The following is an 18970-nucleotide window of genomic DNA, read 5'->3' as shown; positions in this document are numbered from 1 at the left end:
TGCGCCCTTCTTCGCCCGCCGCCCGCGGAGATGCTGCTCTTGCTGCTTGCGCTGCTTCTGCGCGCGATCCTGTGCCCGGCCGACGGATCGCGCTCCGCGGAGCAGCTCCGCCCGGCCGACGAGCTGCTGGCGGCCGGGGCCGAGGCGTACAGCCGCGGGGACTGGCCCGGGGTCATCCTGCAGATGGAGCGGGCGCTGCGGGCGCGGGTGGCGCACCGGGAGCGCCTGGCCGGCTGCCGCTCGGGCTGCGCCGCCAACCACTCGGCCGAGGATCCCGCGCAGGAGCCGCGCCGCCCGCTGGGCGACCTGCGCTTCTTCCAGCAGCTGCTCCGCCGCGCAGCCTGCCTCCGCCGCTGCCTGCCGGACAGCCCGTCCCGCTACCAGCTGGGCGAGGAGGTGAACCTGGAGTTCCGCAAGCGCAGCCCCTACAACTACCTCCAAGTGGCGTATTTCAAGGTGCGCGGGGGGGGGNTGGGGGGTCTAGGGGTCTGGGAGTATGCGCTGGGGGGTCTAGGGGTCTGGGGAGGTGCGCAGGGGGCCTGGGGGGCTAGGGAGGGTCTCCGTCTCCCCCCCCCGGTTAGCACCGCCTCTGCCCCGGGAAAAGCGCCCTGGCAAGTTTTTCCTCTGCCCTCCCCGCGGCTCTTTCCTCTCCTGCGGCGCCCCTTCGGGTTCCAATCCGAAGCGAGGAAGCGCGCAATCGGGGGAGGGGGGGGCAACTCTTTCGGGGTGGGGGCGGCGCCGCCTGCTCGGCTCTCCCGGTGGGAGGGGCCCGGTGCCACGTCGGTCGAGGGGGCTGCGCGCTCTCCGCTCGCCCCGCCGCCTCCGCTCCGCCGGGTCTCGGCGCCGCCCGCCCCGCGCTGGTCGGTCGGAAGAGGCGCGGGTGGGGATGCGGGACGGGGGTGAAGCCCCCTTCTCTCTCCCCCCCCCGGGCATCTGCCGCTTCCTCGCAGGCTTTGTTTTAGCCGGGATGCCGGGGGGGTTAAGACGAGGATGGAGGAGCCTCGGGAGTGGGTTCAAGTTTCTCCAAGTGGGGGGTTTGGTTTGGTCTCCCGTTCTCTGGGCCTTGACTGGTTTGGGTGTGTGTGTGTGTGTGTAAGTGCCCAAATTGCAAAGTGGAAAGTTTCAGGTCAAAACTCGTGCTCACACACACACCCTCCTTTCTTTCCACTTTCTCTTCTCTTTTCCTTCCTTCCTTCCTTCCTTCCTTCCTTCCTTCCTTCCTTCGTTCCTTCCTTCCTTCCTTCCTTCCTTCCTCTTCCTTTTTTCCTTCCTTTTTCCCATTCATTTTTATTTTCCTTTCCATCCATCACCTCCTTCCCTTCCTTCCTCCCGCCCTCCCTTCTCTCTTTCCTTTCCTTTCTTTTTTCTAACTCTTTCTCTCTTTTTCCATTTTCCGCCCTTCTCTCCTCTACCTTCCTCTCTCCTCCTCTCCCCTTTATTCCTTTCTTCAATTTTCTTCCCTCACTCTACTTTCCTTCCTTTTTTCCCTCTCATTCTCCTTCCTCCTTTCCATGACTGTAGAAAGGGGCAGTAAAGCACTGTGAAGCGGTCTATAAGTCTCAGGGCTAATCCGTAACTTTTTAAAGAGCCCAACCTGATGGGTGAGAATTGATCTTCCCAAAAGGCGACCAGCCAGGTGGTTGTTTAATTTAATAACTCGTTCCTCCTTGTTGCCGTTGGCCAAATGCAGTGGCACTCTTTGAAATTTTCAGGGATGGAGGGCCAAAAAAAAATAAATCTGAATTTCTCTTCTTTGTCAGATCAACAAGCTGAGCAAGGCCGTCGCGGCTGCCCAGACATTTTTCTCGGCCAATCCGGACCACGCCGAGATGCGGCAGAACTTGGCTTATTATCAAATGATGGTTGGTGTCAAAGACTCGGATTTCATCGATTTGGAGGCTAAGCCCCACATGGTGAGAACGCATCGCATTAATTTTTTTAAAAAAATGGAACTGCGGAAAAAGAATGGGGGAAGAATCATACAGGGCATGTCTTTATTCGATTTAAGTTTTTAATTTCGATTACATTTATGATTAAATGTCATCCCACTGTTAGGAATCAGATTCAGAATAGAGCTGGAAGGGACCTTGGAGGTCTTCTAGTCCAGCCCCCTGCTCAAGCAGGAGACCCTAACAATCAATCAATCAGAATAGAGCTGGGACCTTGGAGGTCATCTAGTCCAACCCCCTGCTCAAGCAGGAGACCTTAGGCCGTTTCAGACAAGTGGCTGTCCAGTCTCTTCTTGAAAACCTCCAGTGATATTATAAGTAGTCAAGGACTATTTATAAGAGAATTAATAGCTGGAGATGCTAAAATGGTCCAGTTTTGCTTTCCTGGAGTTTAAAGCTGGCTTTGCCTTCTCTGATTCTCTCTCTAGCAAAATTTCCACCTGGGTGTGAGTTACTACACGGAAGAGAACCCCCAGGCAGCCATTTTGCACCTGGAGAAGGCGCTGAACGAGTACTGGGTAGCTGACGCCGAGTGCCGGGCCCTCTGCGAAGACCCGTATAACTACGATGGTTACAACTACCTCGAATACAATGCTGACTTCTATCAAGCCTTTATCGGTGAGCGCAGGAAAAAAGGACAACAAGTCCCATAAGCCTGGGCAGGAAGCAGTGGGACCCTGGGTGGGAGAAGACAGTGTATCCGGCATGCCCGACTTGGTCAACCCTGCGAAGATTTTCAGAAAATTGGTTATCAGATATTCTGCTCCTGGATATGGAGGTTCTCTTTAGCTCATCCCGAAATATGTTTGTCCTCCTATTTTAATATGGCTTAAAACGAAGATGCTTTTCTAAGGAGAAATGAAACGGGGCCTCGTACGGAGAGGGGGATGAGAGGCATTCACTGCGGGGGAATTCTGGGAGTTGAGGACTCATGACTAAGGAATTCTGGGATTTTTATTTATTCGTTTAAATTTATTATGAGCGCTCCATTCCAAGGGACTCTGGACAGTGTAGGAAACCTCCCAAATCCATGAAAAAAGAGAGATAACATTGAAAATCAACCAGAAAATGAAACCCATAAATGCTGGCTAGGGAATTCTGGGACTTGAAATCCACACATGCTGGCTGAGGAATTCTGGGAATTGAAATCCATATATGCTAGCCTGGGAATTGTGGGAGTTCACATGTGCTGCTGGCTGGGGGATTCTGGGAAATGAAGTCAAAATAGGCTCATTAGAGATTTCAGGAAGTTGAAGTCCCCACATGCAGGCTGGGGGATTCTGGGAGTTGAAGTCCACCCATTTTAAAGTTGGGAAACGCTCCCCTGTCCTAGAACGATGCCCGAACACTCGATCAAGATGGCTTCCTGTGAATAATCCCCTTTTGGGGGGGGGTCTTTTTCATGGCAGATCATTACACCCAAGTGTTGAGTTGCAGGCAAGGCTGTGTGAACGAACTGGCACAGGAAGCCGGTCAGGAGAAACCCAACGAAGATTTCCTCCCGTCTCATTTCAACTATCTGCAGTTTGCATATTACAACAGTATGTGGGGTTGGGGAGAGAAGGGAGGGGGGCGTTAATTGCACCCCACTTTGCCTTTCAGGCGAGGAGGGGGTCTCTCCGGGAAGGTGGCTGCCTTTAAACTGAGTTTCGCTGGGCATGTTGGTTTCTTCCTGCAGCGGCTTTTCGGTGGGATGTTTGGAATTATTTCCAAAGCTGCTGGAGAAGTGAGAATATTTCGGCAGCAGAGGCTGGGGATGATGGGCTTGTGGACTCCCAGCTTCTGCAGCTGAAAAGCAATTGTCTGTCAGATGCAGCGGGGAAAATCAAGCCGGCCTCATGATAAGAGTAAATCCGTCCTCACTCATTAAACCATCAATGCTGGCTAAATCAAAGCAGACATGTTCCTGCATGGTCCGGCTATCGCCTTAGTGGGGGGGGGGGAAGCCTTCCCTGTGAAATTATTTTGATATTGTTCCAGTTTTCTCCTAATGCTCCATCACAGGTGGCAACTACGGGAAGGCCGTTGAATGCGCGAAAACGTACCTGCTCTTTTTCCCAAACCATGACGTGATGAAGCAAAATGTGGCTTATTACGCAGCCATGTTGGGGGAGCACCTGGCCGAGCACATCAGGCCCAGAGAGGCAAGTTTTCTCCCCCCCCTCCACCTCCGCATGGGTATCCTCCAGATCTCGGCTGCCGCTGAACTCCGCAGTTACTTTTCCTGAAAGAAAGTAGAGATCATCTAGTCCAGCCCCGTCGAGGCGAAGAATCCAAATTGAAGCGTAGGATGATTAAGGTTGGAGGGGACTTGGGAGACTGTCTAGTCCAGCCCAGGACAGGGAACCAAATGGAAGCATCGGATTCTAGAAGGTTTTAAGATCAGAGGGAACCTGGGAGATCATCTAGTCCAGCCCAGGACAGGAAACCAAATGGAAGCATTGGATTCTAGAAGGTTTTACAATGAGAGAGAACCTGGGAGATCATCTAGTCCAGCCCAGGACAGGGAACCAAATGGTCCAGACATCTTAAACACTGCTTTGGACATTACCTCCATTAGGTCAGCTGGCTGGCAAATGAATCAATCTGATCTCATTTCTCTAATTTTGAGCATTTTCCTGCTTTTTTTTCCCCGCTGCAGAAAGTCCAGATTTATCACCGGCGCAGTCTTTTAGAAAAGGAATTGCTATTTTTCGCCTATGACACCTTCGGGATTCCTTTCATCGATCCGGTAAGCAAAAGCTATATTTTCCAAGGAACAGAAAATAGGTTAAACAAGTTTTAAGGGGATTCTGGGAGTTGAAGTCCACACATCTTAAAGCAGGCCGGCTGGGGGATTCTGGGAGTTGAAGTCCATCCGTCTTAAAACTGCCAAAGTTGAGAAACGTTGGACTGGACAGTGTTTTGTCCAGAATGGCGTGGCTGTTTTTTTTTTTTACTGTCCTGATCTTGCTTCGAAGGACACGTGGACCCCGGAAGAAGTGATTCCCAGAAGACTTCAAGAAAAACAAAAGTAAGTAAGAATGATCCCTGCCCCCGTCATAAATACGAGCCATTTGCCAAGCATCTGAATTTTGATCCCGTGACCGCAGGGATGATGCAACGGTCGTAAGTGTGAAACCGGTCCTAAGTCACCTTTTTCCGGTGCTGTTGCCACTTCAAACGGTCGCGAAACGAATTGCTATAAATCGAGGATTAGCTGTAATGAGCAGAAAAATCACAGCAATATCAGCCCGACATGAATAATAGCGGGGGCTGGACTAGAAGACCTCCAAGGTCCCTTCCAGCTCTATTCTATTCTAATAAGCCTCTCTGGGAAGATTTATCCGCATGGCAGAAAATTCCCTGGCTCGCTGGCAGAATAGCCATTTTTTATTTTTATTTTTTTTGCCCTGGGTGTTAAGCGAATGCTGTGGTCACTAAATGGATCCGTGGGTCCCCAAGGGTGCCTTTTTTTCCCCCTTAAAACCGGAAGCCGATGCCCGTTTTTCAAAATTTCCACTCTGAACTCCGCAGGATTGAACGCGAGACGGCGGCTCGGATCTCAGAGGAGATCGGTAATCTCATGAAGGAGATCGAGCATCTGGTGGAGGGGAAAACCAAGGAATCTTCCGACATGAGTAAACTCGTACGGGAAGGTGAGGCCCGAAAATTGGGGTCCTGGGAGATCCTAAGTCGCGACCGTCGTAAATACGAGTCAAGGGTTTGTGTTTTTATTTCCCGCCAATCCTCAGGGGGTCCATTGGTGTACGACGAGCTCAAAGTGACCATGAACTCCAAGGTCCTGAACGGGTCCCAGCGTGTGGTGGTGGACGGACTCCTCTCCGAAGAAGAGTGCCGGACGTTGCAAAAGCTCACAAATGTGAGTAACGCACCATGGGTTTTGTAATCCCTTAAGCCTTCCCCTTGTTGTTTTGTTCGTACTACTTGTGGTGATTTGTTTTGGCCACTAGATGGCAGCGTTGCCTTCTCTGCCTGAGTAAAGAGCCAAAGTGAACTTAAAAATTCCTCTTTTTTTTTTCTTTTTTTGGGCATTTTTATCTTTTAAATAAATGGGACTGAGCAAAAGTTTGGAGTTTTCCTTCTATCGCAAAACTGGAGTTTTCTTTTCCCAATCGGGGCAAAAAAAAAAAATGGAACAAATTTTATCTGTGTTATATCTGATATTTGAATTGCAGGCAGCGGCTTCGGCGGGGGACGGTTACAGGGGCCAAACTTCCCCCCACACGCCCAGTGAGACCTTCTATGGGGTGACAGTCCTCAAAGCCCTCAAGGTAACCCTCCGAGAGAGCAGACCTCTGGGATTGGGGAGCCGTTCCCTGAAATCATAGAAACACGGGGTCCTTAAGAGGTCTTCTAGTCCAACCCCCTGCTGGAGACATCATGAGGACTAGAATCCCAGCCTCTGGAAAGACAGGTCCCAAACTGATGCCTAAAACCGAGCATGGCTCCCTCCTCCTCCCGACGGTGGGAGATCCTGGTTTTGAATTTGGGGTGTGACCCCGGGTGCGGGTCTCGCCCACAGCTGGGGCAGGAAGGCCGAGTCCCCATGCAGAGCGCCTATCTCTACTACAATGCCACGGAGAAAGTCCGTCGCGTGATGGAGTCCTATTTCCGCCTGGATGCCCCTCTGCATTTCTCCTATTCTCACCTGGTGTGCCGGACGGCCATCGAAGGTAAGCAGGTAGACAACTCTCTCTGTGTGTGTGTGTGTGTGTGTGTGAAGACCATTGACTTAGACCAAAAAGACACAAAGGCCAGGTTGAGGCTGGGGGAGTAGAAAGGAGGGGTGAGAATCCCACCCCCCTAAGTTTTTCCTCGCTCGGCTTTTGCAGAGCGTGAATTTCTAGCTTGCCACGAGGACTAGAAACTTGCGGCGTCTCAGCTTTGTTTTTTTCAACCCAGCTAGGCAGGATGCCCAGTCTTGGGGGTGGGGGAGACCAGATTGGGGGTTGGGAGGGGAGGAGATCCAAAGGGATCTTCCTGTCTCTCCCCTAGATAAGCAGGCGGACCGGACGGATCCCAGCCACCCTGTCCATGTGGACAACTGCATCCTCAACGCCGAGGCTCTGGTGTGTGTCAAGGAGCCCCCCGCGTACACCTTTCGGGATTACAGGTGAGTTTGCCTGATGAAAGATCAGGAAGCGTCTCCTTTTAGGATCCGGTCGATTAAGCCAAGGGGGGGAAAAAAATCAGATTTTATTTTATTTTATTTTTTGCTCCTTGGGGTTTAATCTCCCAGTAAAGAAAAGCTGTTTATTGCTTCCCAGCGCCATCCTTTATCTAAACGGCGATTTCGAAGGAGGAGAATTCTATTTTACCGAGTTGGACGCCACCACCGTGACGGTAAGCACGTTCGGCGTTTCCAGTTGTGGGGTTCAGCCCCTAGTTTTTTATTTTATCATTTGCATCCTGCTTTGATGCTTAGTCCTCGGCTTACAACTGTTTCATTTAATGACCGTTCAAAGGTCATTCAATGGCATCTGTTGGGAGCCAGCAAGCGAGGGAGCCGTGATGGATTTGGGGAGGGGGGAAAATGAGGATTACCCACTTAACTGCTTTGGGGATCCCCCTGCCCCCCCATACCCCAATTTTCCCTTCAGGCAGAGGTGAGACCCCACTGCGGACGGGCGGTGGGCTTCTCGGCCGGATCGGAAAACCCTCACGGCGTGAAAGCCGTCACGAAGGGCCAGCGCTGCGCCATCGCCTTGTGGTTTACGCTGGATCCCCGCCAGACCGAACGGGTGAGTGCGCCGCCTCTTTGGACCCGGGTCGGGTCAAAAAAGTCAAAATGGCTGCCCTCTCAAAATCATATTTATTTTTTTTTGTATTGGAGGGTCACAAGTAGCTAGTTCTCAATGTCCCTTGGCCCTTCCTCTCCCTGCACTTCCAAAATTTGACTCAGGGCTGCAAAAGAAAATACTTCCTTTTTTCCTTTCTGTTTCTCTGTTATTTTTTTTTCTTTTTTTCCTGTCTTCATTGGAGGGTCGCGTGTAACTAGTCCTCAGTGTTCCTGGCTCCTCCTTTCCGGGCACCCCCAAAATTTGCTCAAGGCTGCAAAAAAACCCGGCTTTTCTTTTCTATTTCTTTACTTTTTCCCCCCCCCTCTCTTTATCAGAGGGTGAAAAGTAGCTAGTCCTCAGTGTCCCCAACTCTTCCTCTCCCTGCGCCTCAAAAACTTGCTCAGGGCTGCAAAAGAAAATATTTCTTTTTCCTTTCTGTTTCTTCTTTACTTCTTTTTTTTTACTGTCTTCATTGGAGGGTCGCGTGTAACTAGTCCTCAGTGTCCCCGACGCTTCCTCTCCCTGCACCTCAAAAATTTGCTCAAGGCTGCGAAGGCTACAGCCCTCGCAGGGCCGTCAAAATGGATGCCGGCTGAGGAATTCTGGGAATTGAAGTCCACGGGTTGCAAAGTGCCTTTTCCAGCCATACTTAGTTAAAACGGGCACCCCTTTTTTTCTCTCTTACCCCCCCCCCCCCTGTTTTACCCCAGGAGAGGATACAAGCCGATGATTTGGTTCGGATGCTCTTCAAAACCGAAGAAACCAAATTGCCCCCCGAAATGGGACCGAGCCCGGAAGAGGCCAAAACGCCCCCCAAAGAGGCCGAAAAGAAAGACGAACTATAGCTCAATATCTGGGGTGCACAGCTGGTTCAAACAGCAGGATTTGGGGGCACCGAAACAATGGGGTGTGGATTATTGGTCTCGGGGGCAAGAGAGAGAGAGAGAAAAAATTAACTGTAAACAGCTCCCAGAATATAGGCAGGAGATATCGGGGTACCCCCTTTCCCCATTCCTCGAATGACGGTGCTCGCAAAGTCATAGCGGACCTTGGAGGTCCTCTAGTCCATCCCCCTGCCCCAGGGGGATGGACTATCCTTGCTTCGGATAAAAAATTTTCCTGGAAAACTTCCATCTCCAGGAGACAGGCTGTTCGTGTCCCTTAATAGTCCTCGACTTAGTGACCGTTCAAAGTTACAATGGCACTGAAAAAAAGGGCCGGTGTTTCAAACTTACGACCGTCACAGCCGGGATCAAAAATTCAAGTGCTTGGCATTTACTCGCTGTAAAGGCATTTTTTGCAACGCTCTTGGCTCGAACTTGCCTTTGAACTCTTTAAACGCGGATATTTTGAGCAGGACAATTTTAGACCGGAGAGAGAAGGAAAATTTAATTAAAGAAAGGAAAGGAAAGGTATATTTAAGGCGTGCACTTCGTCGAAAGATTAAAATCCTTGAGAAAACAGCCTGGTTTGTGATCGGCCCACAAAAAAAACAGACCCACAAAAAAAAAAAAAACCGGAAAAGTGAAACAATTGGCCTTTATTGAATTTATTTTACGAGGCTTTCTCCTCAAGGAGAGAGCGAAACACGGCAGAAAGAAGCAGGGAAAAATTCTCATTTTTCTAGAAAAATCAGCAGTAATGTCTCAACCTGGGACACTACTACAGCTCCCATCGTTCCCAGCCCGGAAAAGAATGATAAAAGCTCCCCAAACTTGGCAATTTCCCTTGGCAGCAAATTGGATGGAGCTTGGTCTCCTCCAGAAGTAACAGCAAGCAATTGATAACTTAACTACCGATCCTTGGACTACTTCTCCCATCATCCCCGCCTCTCGCCCATCGGCAAGCGGGCATTTATTAAGCCCTGGGCCCGATTTTACCGTCTCGCTTTTCAACTGGAGTTTCTCTGTCATCCTTTGGGGCAGGACATGCCTAGCAAACCGTGGTTTATCATTTAAGCCTGTCCATGCTGGCTTGTTTTTTCAAACAAACCAGGGTGGGTGAAGTTGGCTAGTGGAGGCATTTGCCCCAGTTGGAGAGGGAGAAGAAAAAAAAAAAGCTGTAATGCACCATGTTCTCAAAATACTAAATCCCGGAATGACCAGTTCCTCCTTCCCTCGTGCGCAATTCTCACTCGTCTCCAACTTGCAAATATTTAACCGTTCTCATTAACAATCCGGTCACGCTCAACTTCTCGGTTTCACCTTAAATCTGCTCCTAAGCGGGTCAGCTGCTTCTCAGGTTACGACCGTTCCCAGAATTCCAAAGGAATTCACGCGTTTTCCCCCCCCTTAGACTACCACAGGGCAGCGTTGCTGGGGCGGCCCTTGAAGGCTGTCTGTTCCTGCCTACGAGCATTTCCCAGTCGTCCATAACGTCGGATGGAGTTTCATAAATTCCCTTCGCCTCCGTTGTTAAGCGAATCAGTGCAGTGCGTGGTCGTTAAGCGAATCCAGCTTCCTCTGTTGACTTTGTTGGTTTGGGGTGTGTGTGTGTGTGTATGTGTGTTTGCAAACGGCGATCACCCGAACCCGGGACGCTGCAAACTATTGTAAATACATGCCAGTTACCAAGAGCCCGAATTTTGTTCCTGTGGGGGCGATGCTGCGACGGCCGTAAGTACGAGGACCGCCTTTTCCAGCCTGGTTGTAACTTTGAACGGTTTCTAAGTGAAGTATAGGTAATCCTTGACTTAACAATCACAACATTTGCCCAACATTTATGTTGCTAAGGGGAAACATCGGTTAGGTGCGTTTTGGCCCCGTTTTACAACTTTTCTTAACCCCTGTTGTTAAGCGGATCGTTGCATTTGTTAAGTTACACAATTGTGAAGCAAAACTGGGCTTCCCCCATTGACTTTGATTGTCAGAAAGTCACACAAGGGATCACGTGATCCTGGGGGGACACTGCGACCGTCATAAATACGAGTCAGTGGCCAAGCGTCTGAATTTGGATCACGTGATTGTGGCCACGGTTGTTTTAAGTGTGAAAAACTTAACGTCAGTCACTTTTTTCAGTGCCAACGTCCCTAAAAGAATGGTTTGAACTTTGAACTGTCCCTAAATGAATCGTAAGTCGAGGACTACCTGTATAACGTCCAACAATTGGAAAAATACATTATTAATGTCTCAGTTCCCTTTTAAGAGTCTCTCTTTGCAGATGTTCGGACATTTCTCCCTCTCCAAAAAACGGGATTTTCTGTACTTTGTTTAGAACTTAAAAACACCGGAAAAGACAAAAAGATCCTTCAGAGGTTCAGTGGTCGGCAGCACCGATCAATAATAATCATAATTGATTAGCTATCAATTAATGTATGATTGTCTCTGACAACGGCTTCCATTGAACGGACACTCGTAATTATTTAAACAGAGACGGATGCCTGATTTTCTTGGAGAAGCTCAAAGCATCTTTTACAAAATGCGACACACACACACAAAAAAACCCATAAAAGTGGCACACATTCTTGCAGGACACATGCCAGCCTGGTGTGTGTCAATGCCTTTTTTTGTTGACAAACGCAACCCACTCGGATTCCAGGCGAAATGGCAAAGCAGCCCCCACAATCTTCGGACACAAAGCGCGCCTTGCATCAAAATGCAACATTTTGACCTGATTAGCATGCTTGCTCATGTTCTCTCTGCCAGCAGAGCCGAAAAATTCGAAGGGGTGTGTTTGTGTGTGTGTGTGCACATGGGGGGGAGTGTGTTCCAGCAGGTCAGGTCTGCAGAATGCCTTTGTGCACCAGCGATCCAGGGCCAAGTTGAATGCTAACGTTTTTTCGGCTTGTGTTGGTGATCTTTACCACCGGATTCCAGGCCTTCGTTCTTGCAAACCTGGTTTGCTATGGGAGCCAACAAACCCAGGTTTGGGGGTCCAGGGGGATCACCGTGGATAGCCACAGGAAGAGGGGAGCAAAAAAGGAATTCCCTGGACCCCAAGTGGGGGGGGGTGAGGTTCAGAGGGGCCAGGATACTTTGTTAGAAGTGAAAAGAGGGACTGACATCCGTGCAGGAAAATCTGGGAATTTCTATTAGAAATAAAACCACAATCTGGACCGTGTTTATCTCGGGAAAGGAAATAAACCAACACATCATTGCGCGTCAGTGTCAAGAAATTTTTTTTTTTGCTCAATCCAAGAAGTCAAGGCAGCATTTAGACTACCTGATTGGGAACTCAAAATTTGGAGAATGGCAAAACTAACTAGGTATAATATTGCATTAATTATGGTATAGTATTATTATGGTATGATACGGTACACACACACATACGTACGTATAGTATATACACACACAATGGAAGGTTAACACACGGTGCTCACCACTGCCTCTCCCATCCTGACGAGAGTCCAGTTCCCATTCTCCGGGGGACATCCTGAGTGCATCCAAACGCTCCTGTTTTCCGGGCTGCTGCTCCCCAGCGCCTCCCCTTGCTCTATCAAAAATCCAGCTCCCATTCTCCCTGGGGGAGAGGCATCCCAAGCGCATCCAAACACTCCTGTTTTCCGGGCTGCCGCTGCCCAGCACCCACCTCTGCCTCTCCCGGTGGTCTCCCATCCTGGCGAGAGTCCAGCTCCCATGCTTCCGGAAGTTTCCCGAGCGCATCCAAATGCTCCTCTTTTCTGGGAGCACCCACCTCTAGCTTTCCTAGTGGTCTCCCATCCTGGCGCGCATCCAGCTTTCCTGCTCCCGGAGGTTTCCCAAGCCCATCCAAACGCTCCTGTTTTCCCGGCTGCTGCTCCCCAGCGCCTGCCTCTAGCTCTCCCGGTGGTCTCCCATCCTGGCTCGAGTCCAGCTCCCATCCTCCCTGCGGGAGGGTGCGCAACCCGAGCGCATGCAAACGCTCCCGTTGTCCGGGCCGCCCAGCACTCACCTCGGGCTCTGCCCGGTGGTCTCCCATCCTGGCTCGAGTCCAGCTCCCATCCTCCCTGCGGGAGGGTGCGCCACCCGAGGGCATCCAAACGCTCCCGTTGTCCGGGCCGCCCAGCACTCACCTCGGGCTCCGCCCGGTGGTCTCCCATCCTGGCTCGAGTCCAGCTCCCATCCTCCCTGCGGGGGGGTGCGCAACCCGAGCGCATCCAAACGCTCCCGTTGTCCGGGCCACCCAGCACTCACCTCTTGCTCTGCCTGGTGGTCTCTCATCCTGGCTCGAGTCCAGTTCCCATCCTCCCTGCGGGAGGGTGCGCAACCCGAGCGCATCCAAACGCTCCCGTTGTCCGGGCCGCCCAGCACTCACCTCTTGCTCTGCCTGGTGGTCTCTCATCCTGGCTCGAGTCCAGCTCCCATCCTCCCTGCGGGAGGGTGCGCAACCCGAGCGCATCCAAACGCTCCCGTTGTCCGGGCCGCCCAGCACTCACCTCGGGCTCTGCCCGGTGGTCTCCCATCCTGGCTCGAGTCCAGCTCCCATCCTCCCTGCGGGAGGGTGCGCAACCCGAGCGCATCCAAACGCTCCCGTTGTCCGGGCCGCCCAGCACCCACCTCTGTCTCTGCCCGGTGGTCTCCCATCCCTGGCGCCCGTCCAGCTCCCGTCCTCCGCCTCCGGCGAGCCTGCCTCCCGCCCCGAGGAGGCGGGCGGGCTCCTCCCGCGGCCAGGCCAAGCCAGGCGAGACGCGGGCAGTGGGGCTCCAGGATGGCCAGCGCGGGGCTGCAGCTGACCGGCTACTTCTTGGCGCTGGCCGGCTGGGCGGCCGCCATCTGCGCCTTGGCGCTGCCCCAGTGGAAGCAGAGCTCGTACGCGGGGGACGCCATCATCACGGCCGTGGGTCTCTACGAGGGGCTGTGGATGAGCTGCGCCGCGCAAAGCACCGGGCAGGTGCAATGCAAGCTGCACGAGTCGCTGCTCTCGCTGGACGGTGCGTGCGCGTGTGTGGAGGCGCTTTGCGCGCGCTCAGAGGCGCGCTCGCCCCGGCAGGGAACGAACTGCGCGCCCTCCACGCGCGCTGACAAAAGCACCCGTGGCTGGGGACGAGGCAGGGGGAAGTGGGGGGGGGGTAGATCTCTCGCTTTGCTTGGCTTAGCATTTCTGCTTTTTTTTTTTTAAAACCCGGGTCGTGGGAAACGGAGCTCCGACACGCGTGAAACTTTTTTGGGAGGCGACGGTGCGGGGAAATTTGGTTTTTTTTGGCTCGGCTCCGAAGGCTTCAGTCTTTCAGGCTTCCCGACCTGTTTTTTTTTCCTTCTTTTCTTTTTCTTTTTAACCCGGGTCGTGGGAACGGAGCTCCGACACGCGTGAAACTTTCGCGCCTTCAAAATCTGTCTCCCGCGGCTTGTTTGGCCACGGTGAGAATATTTGGATTTTGTGCTCAGCTCCAAAGGCTTCCCGACCTGGGTTTTTTTTTAAAAAAAAATGTTTCTCTTTTTTTCCTGGAAGAATTTCGTTTCTGTTGACTTGGGTCCTGCCCGGCTGGGCGAGGATGTCCCGGTCGAGGGAGCGGCGTGGAACAGGAATGCCCCGGGTGGGAGACGGGCGTGGATCCCTGCAAGTTTTTGCCAAAATAAATCTGATGGTTTCGGAGAGGTTTGGGGAGGTTTCCACCCAGGAGGAAAAAAATTATCTGGTCTTCTTCTTACTCTTTTGGATAAATTTGGGGTTTTTTTCCCAATTAAACTCCCAGGCGTGGGTGTCTTTAAGAACCTAAAATTCCCCAGGATAATCCTTGAAAAATTGGATTGGGGAGGGATGTGCCTTAGCTGTTCATTTTTATTTTATTTCTTTACCAAACTTCTCGTCGCCTGGGCATGTGACCATTATTCACACTTAACGACCACGGTCACGTGTTCCGAATTCAGACGCTTGGCAACTGACTCGTGTTTACGACGGTTTTGCAAGCGTCCCGGGGTCACGTAATGCCCCCTTTTACGACCTCCTGACCAGCAAAGCCAATGGGGGAAGCCTGATTCGCTTATCGACCGCGTGGCTAACTTAACAAGTGCAGTGATTCACTTAACAACAAGGGAGGTCGTAAAACGGGGCAACAGCTGTCTTGCTTGGAAGGGACAGGAAATTTGGGGGCTCCCTTGTGGTCGGTCGTAAATGAAGGACTACCTGTATTGACTGCTCCCCCCCCTCCTGGCACGTTCTCGCCGCTTTTCCACTCTGCACGTGATCCAACGCTGCCTTGCCTTGCAGTTCACATCCAGACGTCTCGGGCCCTGATGGTGGTCTCCATCCTCCTGGGCTTTGTGGGGACGATTGTCAGCGTGACCGGCATGAAGTGTACCAAAGTGGGAGACCAGAATCCCGTGGCTAAAAGCTGGATTGCCGTCTTGGGAGGCGTCCTTTTCCTCCTGGCTGGTAAGGGAAAATTTGGAAGCATTTATTTAAAAAACAAAAAACCAAAAAAACACCTAGCCTGAAAATCAATTAATTGGAGGAAGAAATAAGGGCAGGAAACGAAAAAGACAGAGAGAGAAAAAGGCTGAAAGAGGGGAAGGGAAAGGAAAAGAATGGGGAAGGGAAGGGAGCGAAGAGAGGAGAGGAAAGGAAAAGGAATGGGGAACAGAGGAGAAAAAAGAAGGGAAGGGAGGAAAGGAGAAGGAAAGGGAAGGGAGGAGAAAAAGGAAGGGAAGGAAAGGAAAAGAAAGAAAGAGGAAAGGAAAGGAAGCAGGGGAAGGGAGGGAGGGAGGACGGGAAAAGGCATTGTCTGTTGATCTCAGGCTTTACCCTGTGCTGGTCAAGGGCCAAAATAAAGATATTATGGAATTCTTGTAAGGAGGGAGGGACCTGCATCCACATTCTGGTCAGGGGTGGGGGTGAAATAGGGAACAAAATTCCTCTTGTGGGAGTGTTTGAAGGAATTGTGCTGCTGGGTGGAAAGAGAAGAGGGAGGGAAGGAGGGAAGGAAGGAAAGAGAGAAAGGAGAGAGAAGGGAGGGAGGGATGGAGGGATGGAAGGAGAGAAGAAGGAGGGAGGGAGGGAGGGAGGGAGGGAGGGAGGGATGGAAGGAAGGAAGGAAGGAAGGAAGGAGAGAAAAGAGAGAAAAGGAAGGGAGGGAGGGAGGAAGGGAGGAAGGAAGGAAGGAAGGAAGGAAAGAGAAAAGGACAGGAGGAAGGAAGGAGAGAAAAGGAAGGGAGGGAGGGAGTAAGGAAGGAAGGAAGGAAAGAGAAAAGGAAGGAAGGAAGGAGAGAAAGGAGAGAAGAAGGGAGGAAGGAAGGAAGGAAGGAAGGAAGGAAGGAAGGAAGGAAGGAAGGAAGGAAGGAAAGAGAAAAGGACAGGAGGAAGGAAGGAGAGAAAAGGAAGGGAGGAAGGAAGGAAGGAGAGAAAGGAGAGAAAAGGAAGGAAGGAAGGAAGGAAGGAAAGAGAAAAGGACAGGAGGAAGGAAGGAGAGAAAAGGAAGGAAGGAAGGATTTCCCCCCCCCCCCAACACACAGACACACACTTTTATCTTTTTCTCTTGCAGGGCTGTGTACAGCCGGGGCCGTTTCGTGGTACGCCTCACGCGTGACCTACGATTTCTTCAACCCCGGCACCCCCATGAATGCCAAGTGAGTAGAGGCGCCATTTTGGGCCTGCGTCTGGATCGCCTTTTCTAACCCTAAGTTTCCTAATTCGGAATTTCCGTGCCCCGAGCTTTTTTTTCTTTTCTTTCTCTTTTTCTTTCTTTTTTAAAATAACACGGCCACGAATTAGCTTTCTCAGAAGTCAAAACAGGCCATCCAGTCCGCGGGATAACAAACCAGCATTGGTGGGATCCCGGTTAGAACCTGGTTCTGTTTTTAACGAAGCCGGTTTCTTCCAGGTACGAATTCGGACCCGCTCTGTTCGTGGGCTGGTCGGCCGCCAGTTTGCTGATCCTGGGGGGCAGTTTCCTCTCCTGCTCCTGCCCCAAACCGGAGGAAAGGCGGCAGCAGCAATATTACCGCCAGTCGCAACCTTCGACAACCACGACAACGAGAGAGTACGTCTAAGGCCCCCCCCTTGCTTGGATCTCTTCCCGCGTGACCCGGTGGGGACACCTTCCCGGAGGAGGCTGGACACGTAGAACCTGTGTGCCATTCTCAGTTCGGAAGGAGGGCGGGTCAGACTAGATGGCCTCTGGGTACACTTCCCTTTTTACAAGTCTCAGGGTTGCTTTTCGTACAGGAAAGTGGGGGGGTCGGTGGGCTTCCCAATTCACGCCTGGGAAAGCACTGGGCCCCTCCCCCCTTCCCCCCCAGCTTTGCAAAAAATGGCAGGGTGGGTGTGCACAAACACACACACACACACAAACACAGCTTTCCTCGCATTTATAGTTTTGCAACTAACAGCCCTCTTTTTTTTTCTGTTTCCCCCCCCTTTTTTCCCTTTTTTCAGGCCCCCCGTCAAAAGGGGCAACCAGTGCGTATAACACCTTCCGATATGTGAAGCCCAAGAAGGTGGTAGTAAAGATCTTAAAATAATTTTAAACTTAAAATTAGTTTTCCAACATTCAGGGTGTCTTTTTTTGTGTGGGGGGGAAGTGAAAGGCAGAAAAGGAAACCGCCGTTTTTGGTAGAATAAAACCGCTTTTTAACTTTTGTGTGTGTGCCCCATTTGATGAGATCATGTTCTACTTTTTTTAAAAATAAATGAGTCAATAAATTCTTGTATTCGGTCGCTTTGTACTGTAAGATGGTCTTCTTAAAACATTTCCGTTGGCAACTCTTAAAAGATCTATTCTGATTGATTGATTGATTGATTGATTGATTGATTGATTGATTGATTGATTGATTGATATGGTATAAGATCTCCTACTTGAGCTGGGGGTTGGACTAGAAGACCTCTGAGATCTCTCCCAGCTCTATTCTGATTGATTGATTGATTGATTGATTGATTGATTGATTGAAATGGTCTAGGGTCTTCTACTTGAGCTGGGGTTGGACTAGAAGACCTCCAAGGTCCCTTCCAACTCTGCAGTCTCTTATTCAGTAGCAGAGACTCCTGAAATCAGCCAGGCTGCTCTTCAAACGTGGTTGTTCAACCCAACCTCTTTTTAAATTTTTTTGGGGAAAAATGGGGGGTGGGACCGGGGCGCTTACAGGAAACCCTCATTAATCTAATTTTTCTGCACAAACTGAAGCTGCAAAGAAACAGCTGGAGTGGAAGGCTGCAAAGTTTGTTCTCCTGGGGTTTTCGGCATCCAGCTGGGATTTTGCTGGACTGGGCGAGACTTTCCTCTCTAAAAGAAAAAAAAAATTCTGCAAGAGTGAAGCTCAAACTTCTCGTTTTGGCACTCACAAAGCCTTATTGTGCATCGCAGCAACATGCTGTGATATTTTTTAACGGGAAGAAGGGTGGAAATATTTTCAATCCGCCAATGAATAACGTTTGGAGATTGCTTTACGCCCTCTTGCAAAGATACAGCTAGTATCTAGTTCTTACAACAGTTTGTTTAGTGGCCGTTCCATTTACGCCCGTTTCTCACACTTATGACTGTTGCAGCACCCCCAGGGTCACGTGATCAAAAGTTACTTTCGAGTTACTCTTCTCAGTCCCGTTGTAACTTCGGTCGCTAAATGAACTGACGAAAGTCGAGGACCTGTACGGATTGAGCTTTTCTCCTTTTTCATTATAATTTTTAAGAAAATTGCTATTTCAAAAAAAAAAAAATAGATTTGCAGCCCGCCACGCAGTCGCTCTTCAAAATCTTCCATTTTTTGTATAAGAGGTGCCCCCGTTGTTATTCTTTTGAGACAAATTAATTGGAATGATTAATAGCCCAGCACACACACACCCCTTGTGCCTTCAAAAACATGACAGATGGAGTAACCACAGAGTTGATTTTTCCCGTGCCAAGTTTTTGAAGATGTCAGCGTCCACCTGGGTGCTTCCTGACCCATAAGCATTTTAATTGCGAGGGAGCCCATCAGCCCTTAAATCCCAAAGCCGGACGGACATAAAAAGCAACATTTAACCCCCCCCGATTCGAATCATTTCGATCACGAGAGCGGGCAGCCTTAAATGAAAAGACCACTTTGATTTCAGAAATAAATTCTGAAGGCTGGTTTTTCATCTGGTTTCCCTGGCCCAAATCTTTACCCCTAATTCATAAAGATATTGGATTGATTTACCCCAAAATTGGGGGCATGGAGTCCAGATAGCCTATCTTTTTACAAAGCGGAGCAGGTTCCTGGACCGCCCATCCATTGTCAAGGTAAGTTTTTTACTTGTTTTTCAGCACAAATTCTTTCTTTCTTGTTTCTTTGTATTTTTGCTCAGCCATAGAAAATGGAAGGAAGGAAGGAAGGAAGGAAGGAAGGAAGGAAGGAAGGAAGGAAGGAAGGA

The 18970-nt window shown here is 50.6% G+C and overlaps 2 protein-coding genes across 2 annotated transcripts; both read left to right on the top strand.

Moving 5' to 3' along the window:
- The first annotated feature begins 30 nt into the window (after positions 1-30).
- On the top strand, positions 31-8676 carry P3H1 (prolyl 3-hydroxylase 1). The gene is made up of 15 exons (XM_015818863.2): positions 31-456; positions 1761-1913; positions 2378-2567; positions 3359-3490; positions 3954-4097; positions 4595-4680; positions 4910-4962; positions 5466-5587; positions 5684-5811; positions 6128-6223; positions 6475-6625; positions 6948-7065; positions 7220-7295; positions 7553-7693; positions 8443-8676. Exons 1-15 carry the CDS (start codon positions 31-33, stop codon positions 8575-8577), a joined length of 2151 nt encoding a protein of 716 aa, XP_015674349.1. The 3' UTR covers positions 8578-8676.
- Positions 8677-13357: 4681 nt separating this feature from the next.
- CLDN19 (claudin 19) lies at positions 13358-17221 on the top strand. Its single transcript, XM_015818870.1, has 5 exons — positions 13358-13580; positions 14858-15022; positions 16128-16212; positions 16467-16625; positions 17021-17221. Exons 1-5 carry the CDS (start codon positions 13358-13360, stop codon positions 17052-17054), a joined length of 666 nt encoding a protein of 221 aa, XP_015674356.1. The 3' UTR covers positions 17055-17221.
- Positions 17222-18970: the final 1749 nt, after the last annotated feature.

The sequence above is a fragment of the Protobothrops mucrosquamatus genome, unplaced genomic scaffold, assembly GCF_001527695.2.
Source record: "Protobothrops mucrosquamatus isolate PMUCROS unplaced genomic scaffold, P.Mucros_1.0 scaffold805, whole genome shotgun sequence".
In the NCBI taxonomy this organism is placed as follows: domain Eukaryota; kingdom Metazoa; phylum Chordata; class Lepidosauria; order Squamata; family Viperidae; genus Protobothrops; species Protobothrops mucrosquamatus.
Note: the sequence above shows the minus strand (reverse complement) of the source record. Positions and strands in the feature narration are given on the sequence as shown.